Source organism: Lissotriton vulgaris, unplaced genomic scaffold (genome assembly GCF_964263255.1).
Source record: "Lissotriton vulgaris unplaced genomic scaffold, aLisVul1.2 SCAFFOLD_2039, whole genome shotgun sequence".
NCBI lineage: Eukaryota > Metazoa > Chordata > Amphibia > Caudata > Salamandridae > Lissotriton > Lissotriton vulgaris.
In genome coordinates, this window is record NW_028255611.1 from 432,859 (window position 1) to 448,569 (window position 15,711).

At 40.0% G+C, this 15,711-nt stretch overlaps 1 protein-coding gene across 1 annotated transcript in view; it reads right to left on the bottom strand.

Annotated features, from left to right (window-relative positions):
• Positions 1-15,711, bottom strand: part of LOC147659061 (rho GTPase-activating protein 12-like) — a gene marked incomplete at its 5' end in the record, with an annotated part of 189,075 nt that overhangs the window by 163,814 nt on the left and 9,550 nt on the right. The window contains 2 exons of the mRNA XM_086951998.1: positions 1,487-1,591; positions 4,752-4,874. Coding sequence (XP_086808124.1) covers positions 1,487-1,591; positions 4,752-4,874 — 228 coding nt within the window. The remainder of the gene's footprint in view (positions 1-1,486; positions 1,592-4,751; positions 4,875-15,711) is intronic.

The window sequence follows — 15,711 nt, forward strand, 5'->3', positions numbered from 1 at the left end:
ACGCATTTGTGCGCTTGAACGGGTACGGGCCTTAATGACCTTGCAGTGAAACATCAATGGTCCATACATCATCATTATCATACCTAATCATTGCCCTTCAATGAAGGTTTGTAATAAACATTTCTTGTTCTTCAGTGTACACAATACTTCCATTATCTAAATCGTGCTTTTCAACTCAAGAAAAAAGTAGATGGGGTGTATCAACTAAACCTTTGTAACATTTGTTATACACCAAAAAAACAGCTCATAACCATATTTCTGGATTTCGGATGCTGGCATTCCACTTCACAGTCCTACTTCAATTATTGTGGATGGTGAGCTTTACCCAATAATTTGCAATGTACCTATTCACACTCATATTTTGAATGTATTTATTCAAACAGGTACTTCAAAGTAACAGAGCACAGAGTTTGAAAGATTAATGACCATATATACTAATAGTACAGTCAATATCAGACTTTGTCTCTACACTATCATTTGTCCATGTATCTTAATTTACATGGACATCAGCATACACCCATTAAAGTTACACGTTCTGGGACATATCAGAGCCATTAAAAATGTTGAGCCTAACTTTTCAGAAATGATCATTTATCTTTTTGTTCTTCAACAACTTTAGTAAATCGAAAAGTGCACAATTCCACCAAGGTTACATAATAATTAGAAGACCATACAGCACTCCTATCTAAATGCCATCACCAGGAGGCACATAAGTAAGCAATTTATATTGCAATATCTGAAAAAAATGAAATTTCGAAGGTTCAAAAGGGAACCAGTGGTCCGAGACCGAATATGCGGAAGGGGTGGGAAAGCAAAACTATTAGGAAAAAGGTGATCGCCATTTAAATATTTTTGCCTCACCCCTGTCTTCCTGTAAGCTTACAGTAAACCCTTAGAGGAGAAGAATTAGAAGAAGCCATAGTCCTCTGGAACTAAATTAGGCAACTGTAGCAGGTCTGTTAGAAATCTTCAGCGGCCTTGTCGTCTGTTCAACATGTGACCCTTTGTCAGCTTGGCTAGGTACCAGAGCAACACTTGAAGACCCAACCTCAAAAGGTTGTGATGCAGCAGCTGCTGTTTTCTAGGTTGCTATGGCCTGCTGAAATCAGGAAAGAATAACACATTTTCCAGCATGATAGCCTTCTACCTTATTGATGCTCTTAGAGCGAGCAATCTAGCTGCACTAGGACAACAGTGATCTCTTAACAGGGCTCACCAGCTGCACAGGAAGTGTCCCTAGTGCCTTGCAATCTGTGCTTGGGCCCCCAGTGAGAAATCTCACCACTTTCATGACACCAATAATATAAGGGGATCTCCAACAAGTACCTTGGATTCTGGAAGTTTCAGGCCTACCATCTTTGGTTCATCATCCATTGGAAAAAGTGGGAATACACAGATTCAAGGACCTTGCAGAATCCCACAACCCTTAACATTTTGCTTATATTAATCGTATATGTAAACAAAAAATGGGTGCAAGCACACTTACTTCAATAACATTCTTTTTGCTGGATTTGTCCTTTGACGCCCAGTCAACTGTCGCCCCCTTTAGGTCTACTGTGAACTCTAATTTGGACTGATTGCCACCAAATTTCTGAAATGAAGAAGACACAGCTTTTAATGTTTAAAAGAATACATTACCAAAATAGTTTAAACATAATTCCCACTGCTTGAGAGGCACTGCATAGTACACTTTCAAGAGAAAAGTAATATTTGGGAAAGTTTTCTAGGAATTAATCCTCAGGTGGGGAGGAGGGGGGGTGGGGGGGGGGGGGCAGGCAGTCCACAACATTACCTTTTCAAAAATAACAATTACACTGCTATTTCCAGTCTTAATATTTGACCGGGAAATACAGAATTATCACACCTGTTAAACAGAGAGTATGAATACATCACACAGTGCACAGGGTTAATTCAATGAAGAGAGAAAAAGTCCTTGAAAATTCCCTGTTAGTTTATCGAGCAATTAGTCACATTATTGTTAGGTTTGTTTTTGTTTAATTCATGCTCATTCAATTAATCTAATTTACTGGCCTGCTAATTTTTTACATGTTCTCTTAAAATCTTACTGATAACACGTCGGCATTTGTTTTTTCTTGCAATGGAAAGTGCAATCCACATCTCAATAACTAATTCAAAAGGAAGAAACACAAAAACATTGGAAAAGCCAAAATGTCTGTGTAGTATCTATGTATGTAGCTGCTCGTTATTAATGCATAGCCTTATGGAACCTTGGCTATGTCAGGCAAAACTTCCATGTGAAATGTAATTTAAATCTGGTGTCAGTTGGTTTCTACCCATGTGCCATCAGCAGCTCGTCTTGATCTATGCTGAAATAAAACTAATCTTGATTACCACCTTTGGTCTGCTGCCTCCTTGAACTAACACAGTCTAGCCTGCATTTTGAGTCCTGGCTAACACCCAAAAAGTGCAGTGAAAAGTAAAAAAAATAAATTACAAAATAAAACTTGTTTTCAGTGTACAATTTATCTATGAGATAAGGAACTTAATTATCCAGTCTACTATGGAATTGTAAAATAGTCCCTTCTTTCTTTGTAATGCATGGCCTCCACAGGAGGCAGAATGTTAAACAAAACAACTAACATGAAGTGAGAAAGAAATACTCTTCTAGGTGGAGCGAGAGTCTACTCTACGTATATTGTAAAGGATTTGTGATAACGGGTCAAAAAAAATTTAGTAACAAGCCAGACTCAAAAGCTGGCTAGGGCTGTTGATGGCAGCAAATACCGAATTCATACTTTTGATCATACCATTTGCTTCAAGTTGAGGAGTAGTGGCCAGGCGGGTGAAGGTGCGGACTACTGAACTGAGGAATGAAGTTCGAATCCAGTTTCAGATCAACATCCTGTGTTTCTGGGGAAATTACTTTATCTCCCAAGGACTAAAAAAAGAAAAAATGTGGAGTCTAATCTAGGTTTTTTTGTAAAGTGCTCCAATACTTTAGGGCCACATCAGCACTATATAAAACAGCAAAACGAACAAAAAAATAAAGTCAGTCCCTGACCAAGCACAGGCTTCTTCTAATAAATGGTCTCAATGTGTTTAGATGAAAAGTGAGAATTATGTTCTACATGTTTTTGCCACAATTTATAATCTGTAGATTTTAAAGCCGGAGTTTGACCAAAGCCAAAAGTAACAATAGGATTTAACAAACGTTAATAAACTTTCAATGTGTTTAAATAATCATTCTGTTCATCCTAATTATTTGAACAAATCTTCTTAAGGTGGCTCTTGCTAGTTATTTCAAACACTCAAAAGTCTGGTCTTCCAAATTTACAGTTATACTTGATAAATTTGCGTGAGCGATAACAAAATTAATCTGTTACAGAATGGAGGATGCTGGTTTGTAAATTAAAATTCACAGTTTTACACAGGAAACAAACCTAGCTCAGATGTATTTCATAAATATTAGAGGAGGGATGGCTCTTTCTTAACGCTGCTTTAATTATATTCAGGATCAACAGTTTAAAGTCTTGGGGAGTCAGTTAGTCCATAGTAGTTACTTGTTCAATACTTTATTCATTTCCAGAAAAATGAATAATTATTTCAGTCTTCAGTATTTATTAAAATAGATAGACTTCAAGTAGATGGAAAAAACCCAAGCGAAGATGTATTTGGAAATTTTGTTGATAAACTGGTAGTTTCTCTGTGGCGTAAATATTCTGAATTGAAATTGAAATGGCTCATCGGATTTAGAAGAAATTTTTCAGAAATATAGATAATGGGCTGTAAGGGTATTTTTTGGTAGTAGGTGTAAATTGGTTCATTAGTTTTAAAATTATACGGCCTGATTCACAAAGGTAAACTTACACTTTTGTGCAAGTTTACAACGGTTTGCTATTCAGAAAGGTATTTAATGAGTAGTATCTTTACAATTACGGAGTCTCCGTACATTAAAAGACAGGACTTTGTGAATCAGGCCCATACGGTTAAAAAAACAGTGATATATTGTGCCGTGCTATACTGCGCTAACTTTGCGTTACATCACAATGACAAAATTGAATATCATTGGGTAATGAAGGCCCTTACAAAATTAAAACTCAGCCGTATTGTTTAGACCACACTTACTTTGAGATCTGTGCTTTGAGTGTAAACATAGTGTACTACTGTTTTATAAGTGCATAGGAAGAGATGAGTCAGATTATATAAGTGTGTGAAGGTACGTAAAAGTAGGTAATTTATGTTAGCTAAAGTTTAAAAGTACTGCGGTCCTACCTATGTACAAAATAAATTAAAGATGTACAAAATTAAAAATACACTGTACTGGACTATATCTCCTCCTGGAAACCCAGAACACAGACTAAGTGTGGTATAAACAATATTTTGACCTTACAAAATGAAAAGGCAACCATATTGTTTAAACTAAACTTTTTTTAGTTTTGGGTTTTAAGGGGTACATGCATCGCTGTACTGATGCATGCAGACAACAATTTAAACCATAAAACCGACAAGCAGCATAACCGATTAGAAGAGCAATATTCAAGATATGAAAATAAACCCACACATTGAACAATTTTCAGACTGCTTCATGATTAAACGTACTGATTAAACGTACCAAGAAATTTAGTTGTAGCTTTTTAAAAAAAAAAAAAAGTTAGTGACCATTTTATTTTTCACATCATTGGGATAAACAGCAACATCTGGTACATAGGTTATGCTCACAAATTAATGTATCATGTTAATGGCAATACAAATAATGAAGGCGACATGGGACATGCAACATTAACACATACAGAGACCGCTGAAGCAGGACCAGAGTTTACATAGGTGACAGCAGACCGAGGGCTGAGAGAATTTTTCCACGTGGCAAGCAGCGAAAGGAGGAGCTCAGGAATTGAGCAGCGTGTGCAGAATGACTTGATGGGAAAAGGGAAGAAAAGTGATATCACAAAACAAAGTAATGGCTAGTTATGCACATGAGAAATCAACTACCAGGTTCGCGAAAAGACATTCTGAAAACAATGCCACTGATTAAGGCAGTCTTTTGTGTACAAAATAAAAAATAATGAAGCAAAATTAACCTAATAGCCCATGGCTACCTAGTTAAGCCACTGCAGTGTGTACATCTGTGGCTTTCTTAAAAAACAAACATACTATAATCAATATACCACTACACAGCTTCACACACACTGTATATATTAATACACAAGATGTTCAAAATGTAAATGAACAAAATAATGATTCAAATTAATATGATTCGGTCAACAAAAACTTTTTTTTATTAAATGAAACAATACAGCATTGAAGGACAGCAAACATATGTTTACTATTCGTTAAATACATGATCCCCATGAGTAATGAGCATAGACTGATACTTGGAAGCAAAAAATGTTTAAAAAAAAATCTAAAGAAAAGGCAGTGTAAGTCTGGGAAGTAGTGACTTAGATCTGTGGTTGGTGTACGGCATAGCGAAGATCAACAAGTTTAACAGTTAATGATTTTCATTGGTAAAATCTTAGAAGAGTTCAGGATGCACAACAGGAGAGGGTACCAGACCTGCCAGCTTTTAATTTTTTTCCACTGTGTATAGGAGCCTTGGAGAGCAACCTTGTGAAGGGAGCCGATATGGTGCAACAGTTTTGGCAGTCTGAGGTACAGACATAAACAGCAAATCTTTATATGAAAATGGAGCATTTCAATGTTAAAATTGCATTAGAATTCATGGTGTGGAAATAAGCCAGAAGAAGGGAAAAAAGCACAGCCAATTATCACGCTCAACTGAAATATTTTTGATAAATCATACACACGTTTTGAGGCAAGGAAAAAAAATGCGGAGTGCAAAAGACAGTATCTTGAATTTTTCACTCACTTCAACTATTTCAATGTAAGATGCATGTTAAATTGGATCGTGGCGAACTCTCCGCAGCAGGCAGCTTTTTCTACAGCCTATGATAATGCAGTAAGTATTTACAATTGCGCACCAAACTTTGCTGCAAGTTTTATACACATATTCAGATATGACTTTGCAGAGATCACCACAGTTTGAAGAGATCACCATAGTTTTTATTTAGGGCATATAGAGATTCCATCTTCCTAAATTGGGACATTAGTGTGCAGAATATTTCTGATATCTTCAGTTAGTTCTTACAATCTAGTAATTTATTTTCCACAAAGAACACAAGGGCAGTGGTCTCCACAAACATTGTTAAACCCGTCAGCCTTAGGGTGGTCTTCCCACAAACGTGTTGGGAATAAGCAGTAGTGATCACTGGGGGCTAAAAATGGCATAGCAGCAGCACCAGTATCCAGGGAGCGGGTGATCCAGATGGAAGTAGATTTTCCAAAATGACTAACAACAAGGACAGATGAGGAATATATAAACTAACTGACGCAGTACCAAATCCTTAACGAGATGGACCTTGATATGGCCGTAGTGCCATCAATCTTGGTATGGTATTCAAAAACTACAGCAAAGGAAGGTATTCGTCTGGTACCAGTAAAACGGCTATGCAATAAGAAAGTAAAAAAGGATTTTTCTAGCCAACCTTCTAAGCAGCAGTGGTTTGATAAGGAATACGTATATGCTAGGAAGAAATTAGGGGAAAGCAGGAAGGTTGAGGTGCTTCAAGGGCCCCATATTTGCAAACAAGGTCTATAATTGTAAGAAAAGGGAGTATGAGGTCTGATTAGGACAAAGAAGCAGGCCTTACGATTGGGACCTTATGGTTAGTAATCTACAGGAAAAGGATAGGAGGATGTTCTGGAAGTTAGTCCAGAGGTGAATTGGTAATAGGTTCCTCCCCCCCCCCCCCCCCCCCCCTTCCCAGCAAGATGTATTGTGCCAGAAACTGACTGGGTATCGTTTTTAAGTAATATTTATAAGGCTGCGGAGATAACTGAGAGGGAAAGCTGGACGAAACTGGGGGTTGAAGCCTTTTGAGTGCTTTTCTGCTCAATCCAGAACCATAATCAAGTGGATAACCTCCCTAAATTTAACTAAAGCAGTAGGACCGGATAATCTTACGGCAATTGTGGTGAAGTTTAACCCAATATGGTGGATAACGTTTTTGTCTAGAGTTTTTATAGCTATAACTAAGACTGGCACAATTCCCTCCAGCAGGAAGGGTACAATAATTAAACCAATACATTTAAAAATGTGAGATGAATGTACCAGGCAAGTATCTTTGATAAGCCTGCTGGATGTAGGTGAAAAATTGTATTTTAAGGTTATTCTCAGTTCACTGAAGAATTGGATTGAGGGTAACAGAATTGTCTCAATGGAACAGGGGGGTTTTTAAGCAATGGCATTCAACTATAGACCATTGCTTCAGCTTGTGGGCCTTTGGAGCAGATGGCCAAGTAAACAACTGGGAGTTTATTCGTTTTTGTTGATTTTAGCTACGCTTAAGATTTGGTAGACTGTAGTATACTCTGGGCTAAATTAAGATGGCAGGGTATCCGCCAATGTTTTTGGGCGATCCTGCAAATATTGCACTCTGAAAATTGGGCCCAAGTGGAGCTTGATTTGGAAGGGGCCCTTTCAGGTAGAATACCTCTAGGAACTGGATTATGGCAGGGCTGTGTCTTGGCCCACACATTGTTCTCTCTGTTCCTAGCTGACCTCCGGTAGGGTGTTGGCAGTGACTCAGTCCTTTCCACCGAAAATAGAGGGAGGTCATGTGTTGTGTCTACTCTATGCAGATGATTTGGCAATCTTGGATATGACCCATGCAGGCTTACAGAGAAAGTTGGTTAGGTTAATAATTATTGTGTGGTTAATAACTTGAAGGTGAATTGGAAAAAAAACAAATATTCCCCTCTAGGAAAAATGTCAAACCAAGTAAGTGGCTGCTAGGTAATAGTAGGAATTAGTGTGGCTCACTGGTTAGAGCAGGCAGACCCTGAAGCAGAGGTCAGACCCGGGACCAGGGTTCGATTCCCGACGCGGCAGGGTGTTGGGCTCAAATGTCCACGGACTCGATAATTCTCGCTTCGGTGCCTGACCTAATCATGGGTTCACACTCTGCAACTCTGGGCATTAAGCTTGCTTAATCTCCACAACGGCCCCCCCGCGGCGGGATGCCTGGCTTTCACCTTGGGGATGCCCTGTAGGGGCTATCTCACAGGGAAAACCAGGACGGGTTCCCAAGGCAAGCGCGGAGATACCCCTTCGGGGATCGATTCTGGCACTATATAAGAAATATAATAATAATAATAATAATCGTTCTATGAGTAACTTGGTATGACGTTCACAAGACAGCTGAGGTGGGCCCTACATAAATAATTGGTAGAAATGCAGGCTGCAGTAACAATTGGGGGCTTTGTCCATTTCAAGAAAACCTTTGCTTGTCCTTCCTGGTCTACCCTTTTGACAGCCTACAATTCAATGGTCCCAACTCAATGTCTTTACGGGTCTGGCATATTGCCCTAAAGTATGGAGGGAAGTTGGGAGGGATGTGAAAACAAGTGTTTGAAAAAATGGTTAGCTCTCCCAAAACAATATTGTTTTCCTACATGCCGTGTAAATCTTTCCGCACTACTGTTGCCGGCCAGATTACACGCATATTGGTCTGCACTTGGACTGGTCCACTTGGTTCCATGCTGGTGACCCTTATATTTACAACTACACGCATTCATCTTCTTCGCTTAAATACGTTTTTCTCGGTCATAACATGCAGATATACTCTTTGTTTGTAATATGGCCAGGCAATGTTAGGCGCCTAGTCATTTTGTTCAAATTAATAAAGGCGCGGCATAATGAACTAAGCTGCATACGGGCCACAAACATTTACTTTTTGTATCGACAGGGGCTTATCAAGGAACCCATTTTTGACACACACTACGGTGAAACTATACATTCTCCTCCAGGGTAAGATTTTTGGTAACAGATTTTTGGACTAACACAACTGATCGCCTTGAGTAGATCAATGTTTTGGAGTACATGTACAGCCAGATGCGAAACGAGACATATCTCTTCGTCTCTCTCAGACATCTATTTATTATGTAATGTTGTAATATTCAAAGAGTAGACCTCTTTTTACAGGGCATTTAGAATAATTTAACTATAGTAATTGTTTGACAGTGATCGAGCCTTAGCTACATTTGTTAACTACAACTTAATTGCGAGTTTGGCTCAGCATGCTTTTCAATGGCCACATAACTATTTCAGTCAACTGACTAGCATTTTTCTGCAGGTTTGTAATACTTGGTAATTGTAATTTCTCCTGTTTACAAGCTGTTCTGTGCACCTTGGAACTGCTTCTTATACTTTTGCGAAGCTTTGTTGCACACACTAGACTGTGCATTTCTTGCTTCAGTCCATGATTCTTTGCAGTTTACATGCGAGTCTTAGTAATTATTTTGTTTCACAAGTACATATGAGAGAGCTTTCAACTCTGTTAACTCAGCAAGCTGAGGCACTTGACTATAGTTTTAATAAAACCCAATTCCTCTTAAATTAAATATGTTTATTCTGTTTAATAATGTATGTTTTAATGTAGACCTGTACAACAAAAATGGGATGACCCTGTGTCCCTCAGAACCTAGCTGTAAATTAGTAAACAAGAAGAGATTCTGTAGGGTATGAGTCAATTCCTTTTCAGTACACTTGATCTAGGCTGCAAGAGATGATACAGTATATACAATTGTGAACAGTGTAACATATGTGCTCAGTGCTCCACAAGTCTACAATATATACAGTGATAAGGACTTTTATACAGAAGTGGGGGGGGGAGAGTTTATACTAGACAAAAATGTTGAAACTAATGGCTCTGTTGGTTGATGCTTCTCATTTATGTGTGCAGAGCCTTTGTCAAACTGGACCGGAGTAATTGTCGTTGACGTTTCAACCCGAAGTGGGCTCCTTAAGGTAGTCACGTTGGGTCCTCATCAGGACAGGGCGGGGACGGGAATGACAGCCTATGGATATTGGAGAGGTGGGCATTAGACAAGTGGTGGTATGGAGAATGGGAAGATGAGGGGGGTGGAGGACTAACCCTCAGTAGGCCAGATGAAGTTCTGGCTACGTAAGCCTCAATGGGCTCGTGCCACTTGAAGAATCCGGGGGCATCTGGATGTGGGATTTCTGAAGAGTTAAAAGGCATAGAGAGGCTCCCTCCAGAATCACTCAGGAGCTCTCAGCTTGAGGGGGGCCCTGAAGCTTGGGCCCCCCGCACCATGGTGGTTGCATGGGCCTATGTTATGCCACTGCCCCCCCCCCACCCTTTCATCTGTATCGGGCCCCAGATTTCTACTTCTGGCAGCCTATCTTACTGCAGCTTCTAAAGCAGCATAGAATGCAGGTTAATTGTTCTTTATTTTTAGCACTTCGCCTTCATTCAGCACGAGGTAAGGAGTTTTTGCTCATTAACACAACATAATTCTGAAAAAAATACATTATCTTTTTCTAAAAATAGGAGTGCGCATATTGCCAAGCGTGCATGGCAGGCTTTAGAGAAAATAATCCTGCCCATTCATATGAAAGTATACACAGAAAAAAATGAAATAACAGGGTGCTTCATTATCTCATACAGCTCTGCAGACACATCGACTTAAATAATTCTAGCACATCTGTGTGTTCACACAAAGCATAAGACAGAAGGCGCAAAACTCCAGATATGTGAAGTGTGCCAAAAGTTAAGCAGGTTTATTCAAATCTGTGAAGAGGAATGCTTGTTGTTTCTTAATTATGGAAGATCTCAACCTAGGTCACCCTTAGCAAAAACACAAGCATCTGAATGAAAGCATGGTGAATAATCTGAAATGTTGAATACAAGATTTCCTTCCCTAAACACAACAAAACCTGAAAAAGAGAGGCAGCAAAAGGGCAGAGTTCCAAAACTAAAAGTAAATGGCAGCAATCCAGCAGTGGAAGAAGCCTTGAGATCAAAAGTCAACCCATAAACCCAGAACAAAACATGGCTGTAAAAAGTACATCTCTTGATATTTCAATTCAGTCCTAGAACCTTTTAAACAAACACTGATCCTTTGATAATTTCTAAATGGTGCATTCTGGCTTTCTTTTTGAAGTAGACAATCTGCAGCATAGAACTCTAGAGTATATTCTGGCGGAGAAAAACTGGAAACGGATTACAGGAAAAACTGCCATTAAATTGTAAGCACAGAAAAATGTAATTACCATGTCATATTTTTCTTTATGAGATGAACAAATTACTTATCTTCAGTAACGCCTTTTCTGGTAGAGACTATTTAACTGCAGGTTTCTCACCTTATGAATTTACCCAGGTGCTAAACTGGATCCAAAGGTTTGCTAGCAATTCACTCTGACAGCTCTGAATCAAATCCGGTCCACCCTGGCCATTTGTCATCAGGGACCAAATCACGCCGGCAGTTTCTTTCTGATTCTTTCCACATGTGTTGGATACAGAGCCTTCAAAATCAGAGTATGGCAGTGAGAAGATTTTCCTATTTGGAATCTTATTCATGCATTGAATGAAGGCAATCCACAGAATGGAAAGGATGGGAGGATCGGTGAGGAATATGCAACTAGACAGTCTCTACCAGAAAAGGAGTTGCCACAGGTAAGTACCATGTCCTTCTTATAGCACCGTCTAATTGGAGATTACTCACCTGGTGAATAGATATCAAAGCAGTATCTCTTTCAGGTAGTGAGTCTGTGGAATGGTTCATACCAGGAAATCCTGCAGTAATGAACAGGCACATTGCCCATCCCATCGGACCTGGTTATCCAGGTAGTAATGCTTCATGAATGTGTTGTGAGACACCTACATAGCTGACTGGTAGGTGTCCAGTACCGAAAAACACACCTTCACTCTGGTGGAATGAGGGTGCAATCCTGAAGGGGTTGCTTTTTAACCAACCCACAGTAGTGATTGATGCAACCCAATCCATCGTGAGATAGTTTTTTTGCACTATTTTCCCATTTTTGCTCTAGAAAAACTGATTAATAGCCAATCATCCTGTTGGTAGCCTCTGGTCCAGTCTATAGAGACCAAGGGCCCTCTTAGGCTCCAGATAGTGGAGCAGTGCATAAAAACTCGGTACGGTGATTCTGTGTCCTATTTGGAAGGGCATAGCTACGTTTGTCAAGAATGCTGCTTTTGTCTGGTGGACCACTTTGTCTAGGAAGAATGAATTGTATGGCAGTGCTACAGACTAAAACTACAGCTCCTCTGACTCAACTTGAAGATATAATGAGTAACGCTGCCTTGATGGTTAGGAGATGGAGGGGGCAGCTGTGCCTAGCTGCCAAAGTAGTGCACATCAGGAAAGCTCCTAAGGCATCAGAGGAATGGTGTTGGCGGAAAGAGATGGTTTAGCCCCTTCAATAAAACGCATTGCAACCAGTGACTTGAAGAGGGAGGGCTGATCTAGCAAATGTAAAGAGGCCATGAGGGCCGAAAGAAACCCTTTAACTGTCACTACAGCAAGAAGCTTTAGCTAAAGAAAGACAGAGCATTAGAACATAAGACAACTTTGCATTCAAAGTTTGAATGTAGCGAGAGGAACCCCAGACAACAAACTTCTCTCAGCGTCTCGCATTAACAGTTTTGGTGGATGGATGTCTGGCTGCAAAAAGGACTCCAACCATTTCAGAAGGCTGATCAAAGGTCAGTCACTGCTGCCCTTCAATCTCCAAACATGGAAGTGTAGGTTGTGCAGGCCTGGGTGCAAGATCCTTGCCTGCTGTTGAAACAGAAGGTCCTTTCGACGTGGCAGCCAGATTATAGGACAGGTGCTCATGGCCATAAGTTCTGGGTATCACACTCTCCTTGTCAAGTAAGGGGCCAGTGGGATGACTAGGGCCGAGTTTTTCCTGATCCTTTTCAACACTGGGAAGTAATGTTGCTTCCTCGCCTCTTTCCTCTTCTCTACACTAATGGAGTGGAGGCCACACTGTTAGGGTCTACAATGGATATTTTAAACATAAAAGCTGCTCCACTTCCCATCCTCCTTTACGTAGATGATGCGGTCTTAATTGCAAGAACAGGTAGAGCACTGCAGACCCTAATTGAGCCCTATACTAGCTTCATGATACAAATGTACCTCAGAGTTAATGAGGCAAAAACACACATGTTAGTGGCAGACCATCAGCTAAAGAAACGTCCATCATTCCACATAGAAGCACGCAGGCTGGAGGTGGTCCATACCTTTCCATATTTTGGGAAAGTTTTGACAAAAACCTAACATGTAATAGCATGGTAGACAACACAGGCCTCTCCTTTAAAACAAGCATTTACAATGCAATAGGTCTCGCATTAGGAACGTTTGAGCTATTGGTCTTGTAAATAACACATTTTTTATTTATGTGTTGGTTTTGTAAATAGGGAGATTAATAGCTTTGTCATTTACAATGCCAATACTTTTAATTTTTGCAAATGTGACACCTATAGCATTTGTAATGCAACATGTTTTGTATTTACGTGACCTAGATGTATTGATATTACAAATAACAATGGCTTAATTTTTTCAAAATAATATTTAAATAAAACTTATTGTAATTTATAATGGCAATAGCTTACACTTTTGTAAATATATTTTGTGAAGATTATGTTCAGTTAATTTTATTGTGACGAAAATCCAAGAACAGAAGTGAAATATTAACATCTTTTTGTGACATTTGTAATAACGTTTTAGACATTGAGAGAACATATTTGAACCAGTTGTTGTTGAATGGTTGCACAGATTGATGGTGTGGTGGTGCGAAGTGATGTGGTGGCGACGAGTGATGCTGTGGCGTTCAGTGATCCTGTGGTAGCACATAGTGATGTTGTGGTGCCCCTGAGTGATGCTGTGGTTGTGCGATAGATAGATAGAGTGAAGGCGATAGATAGAGTGAGGGCGATCAATAGATAGAATGGTGGCGATAGAGTGAGTGCGATAGATAGAGTGAGGGCGAATGATAGACAGATAGATAGAGTGAGGGCGATAGACAGATAGTGTGGGCGATAGAGGGTGTATTCGGTTTTGGAGGGTGGAGTTGGAGGGTGGAGTTGGAGGGTGGAGCCAGAGGGTGGAGCCGGAGGGTGGAGCCGGAGGGTGGAGCCGGAGGGTGGAGCCGGAGGGTGGAGCCGGAGGGTGGAGCCGGAGGGTGGAGTTGGAGGTACTAACTTTTAAATTGATGAAAAGGTTTGTGAGAGGCTTCACAAGCGCAGAGGTGACGCATGTAATTGTAGTTTAATGGAAGGCATGACAGAAGTAGACTACTGGGGCACAGATTTTGCGCCTAAAAAACAAACCACTGCGAACTGAATGTAATAGGTAAACACATACAGCAAATACGTATATAATACGCTGGAGTACTGTATTTTGACGCCAGAATTAACAGAAGTTTAGCAAAGAAGCACGTGTTGCATTATGACAGAAGCAGTTGAAAAGTTAAGTGCAAGGACATAATATATGTGTTTTCCTGTAAATCAATATAATACTATTGAAAAGTACTCAACAAACTATGCTTACTAATTAAATGAGCACGCAAATATGCACATAAAAAGCATACATAACAAGCATTGGCAAATGATGAGGGAGGTGTGCCTAGATTGAGTGACTACATAAGGAGGAGGAAAGAGGGAGGAACAGGAGAGGAGGGAGCAGCGACCAGATGTGGCGTAACATATTAACATATATAGGGGACCCCCCTCTTAAATACTGTCAGCCAGGGAATAGAGAGGAAAACAACACTACAACAAGAAAAGACATTCCCTCGTGGCCTAAATACTTCTTTTTGTCACATAGTTTATATACTTTTGCAAAAAGTCCTCCAAAACATGGCAATAACACTTTCAATGATATTTATATCAATTTATTAGTTTTTTCTCCATTTATATCAACATTTATTTTATACTTTTTTTAAGTTCATTTCAATAAATAGTAAAATTTAAATAATCATGTATACATTTTCCAAACTGCATATACAAATTAAAAAACAAAAGACACCCTACAGAGCACACATATAAACATACTCACATATATCTTCACACATACACTAACTCATACATTCCTTCTCATTCAAAAAACTTTTTCTGTGGCTAAGGAATCACAGGTTGTCATGTGATCTATCACGCCAGGTCGACGCGCTTTTCGGTGGGTTTGTACCACCTTCCTCAGGACCTCAACAGAAACAAAGCTTGCTTCCCTATAGTCTGGACAAGGGTATCCTCTGGAAGCTATGAGGAGACGTATTTGTAGGGGTTGAAAGATCGCTTGATATGATGATTACCCCTAGTTAAAGGCCTGAAATCTATCAAGGCTGCTGGTTTTATGTTGCACGTTTCTCAATGATTCAAACCTAGTTATTGACGACGATATATTGTTTTTATCACAGAGCTCGATATTTCATAGTCGAGCAATTTGTGCTCTGTTTTCTTTTTATATCTTCCCTGCTAATTCAATTTAGGAATGGTTTAAATCAGATCATGCGTGCCATGACTTTGAAAAATGGACTAGATTCGGGGACACGGCACGTATGATGAGCAGGGCTGATTCTGGGGAGCGAGTGAAGTGGCAAGCTCTGGCATTGCGCAGAGGGGGGTGGGGGAGAGCATTCCTTTGAAATCGGAAGCTCTCTGCATTGCTGTGGCGGGTCTGCCGAGGCTCGGGGAGCAAATGGCAAGCACGTGCACGGAGCACATGCACTGTGGGTAATCCGCCTGCCAAAGCCCTCTTGGTAAGCTTTCCTGATGTACCTTTATATGTCTCGAGCTGCAATGCGCAAGCGCATTGGCAGGTCGAGACCTAAAAAGAATAAGGGCCATCAAAAAAAAAATGGGCTTC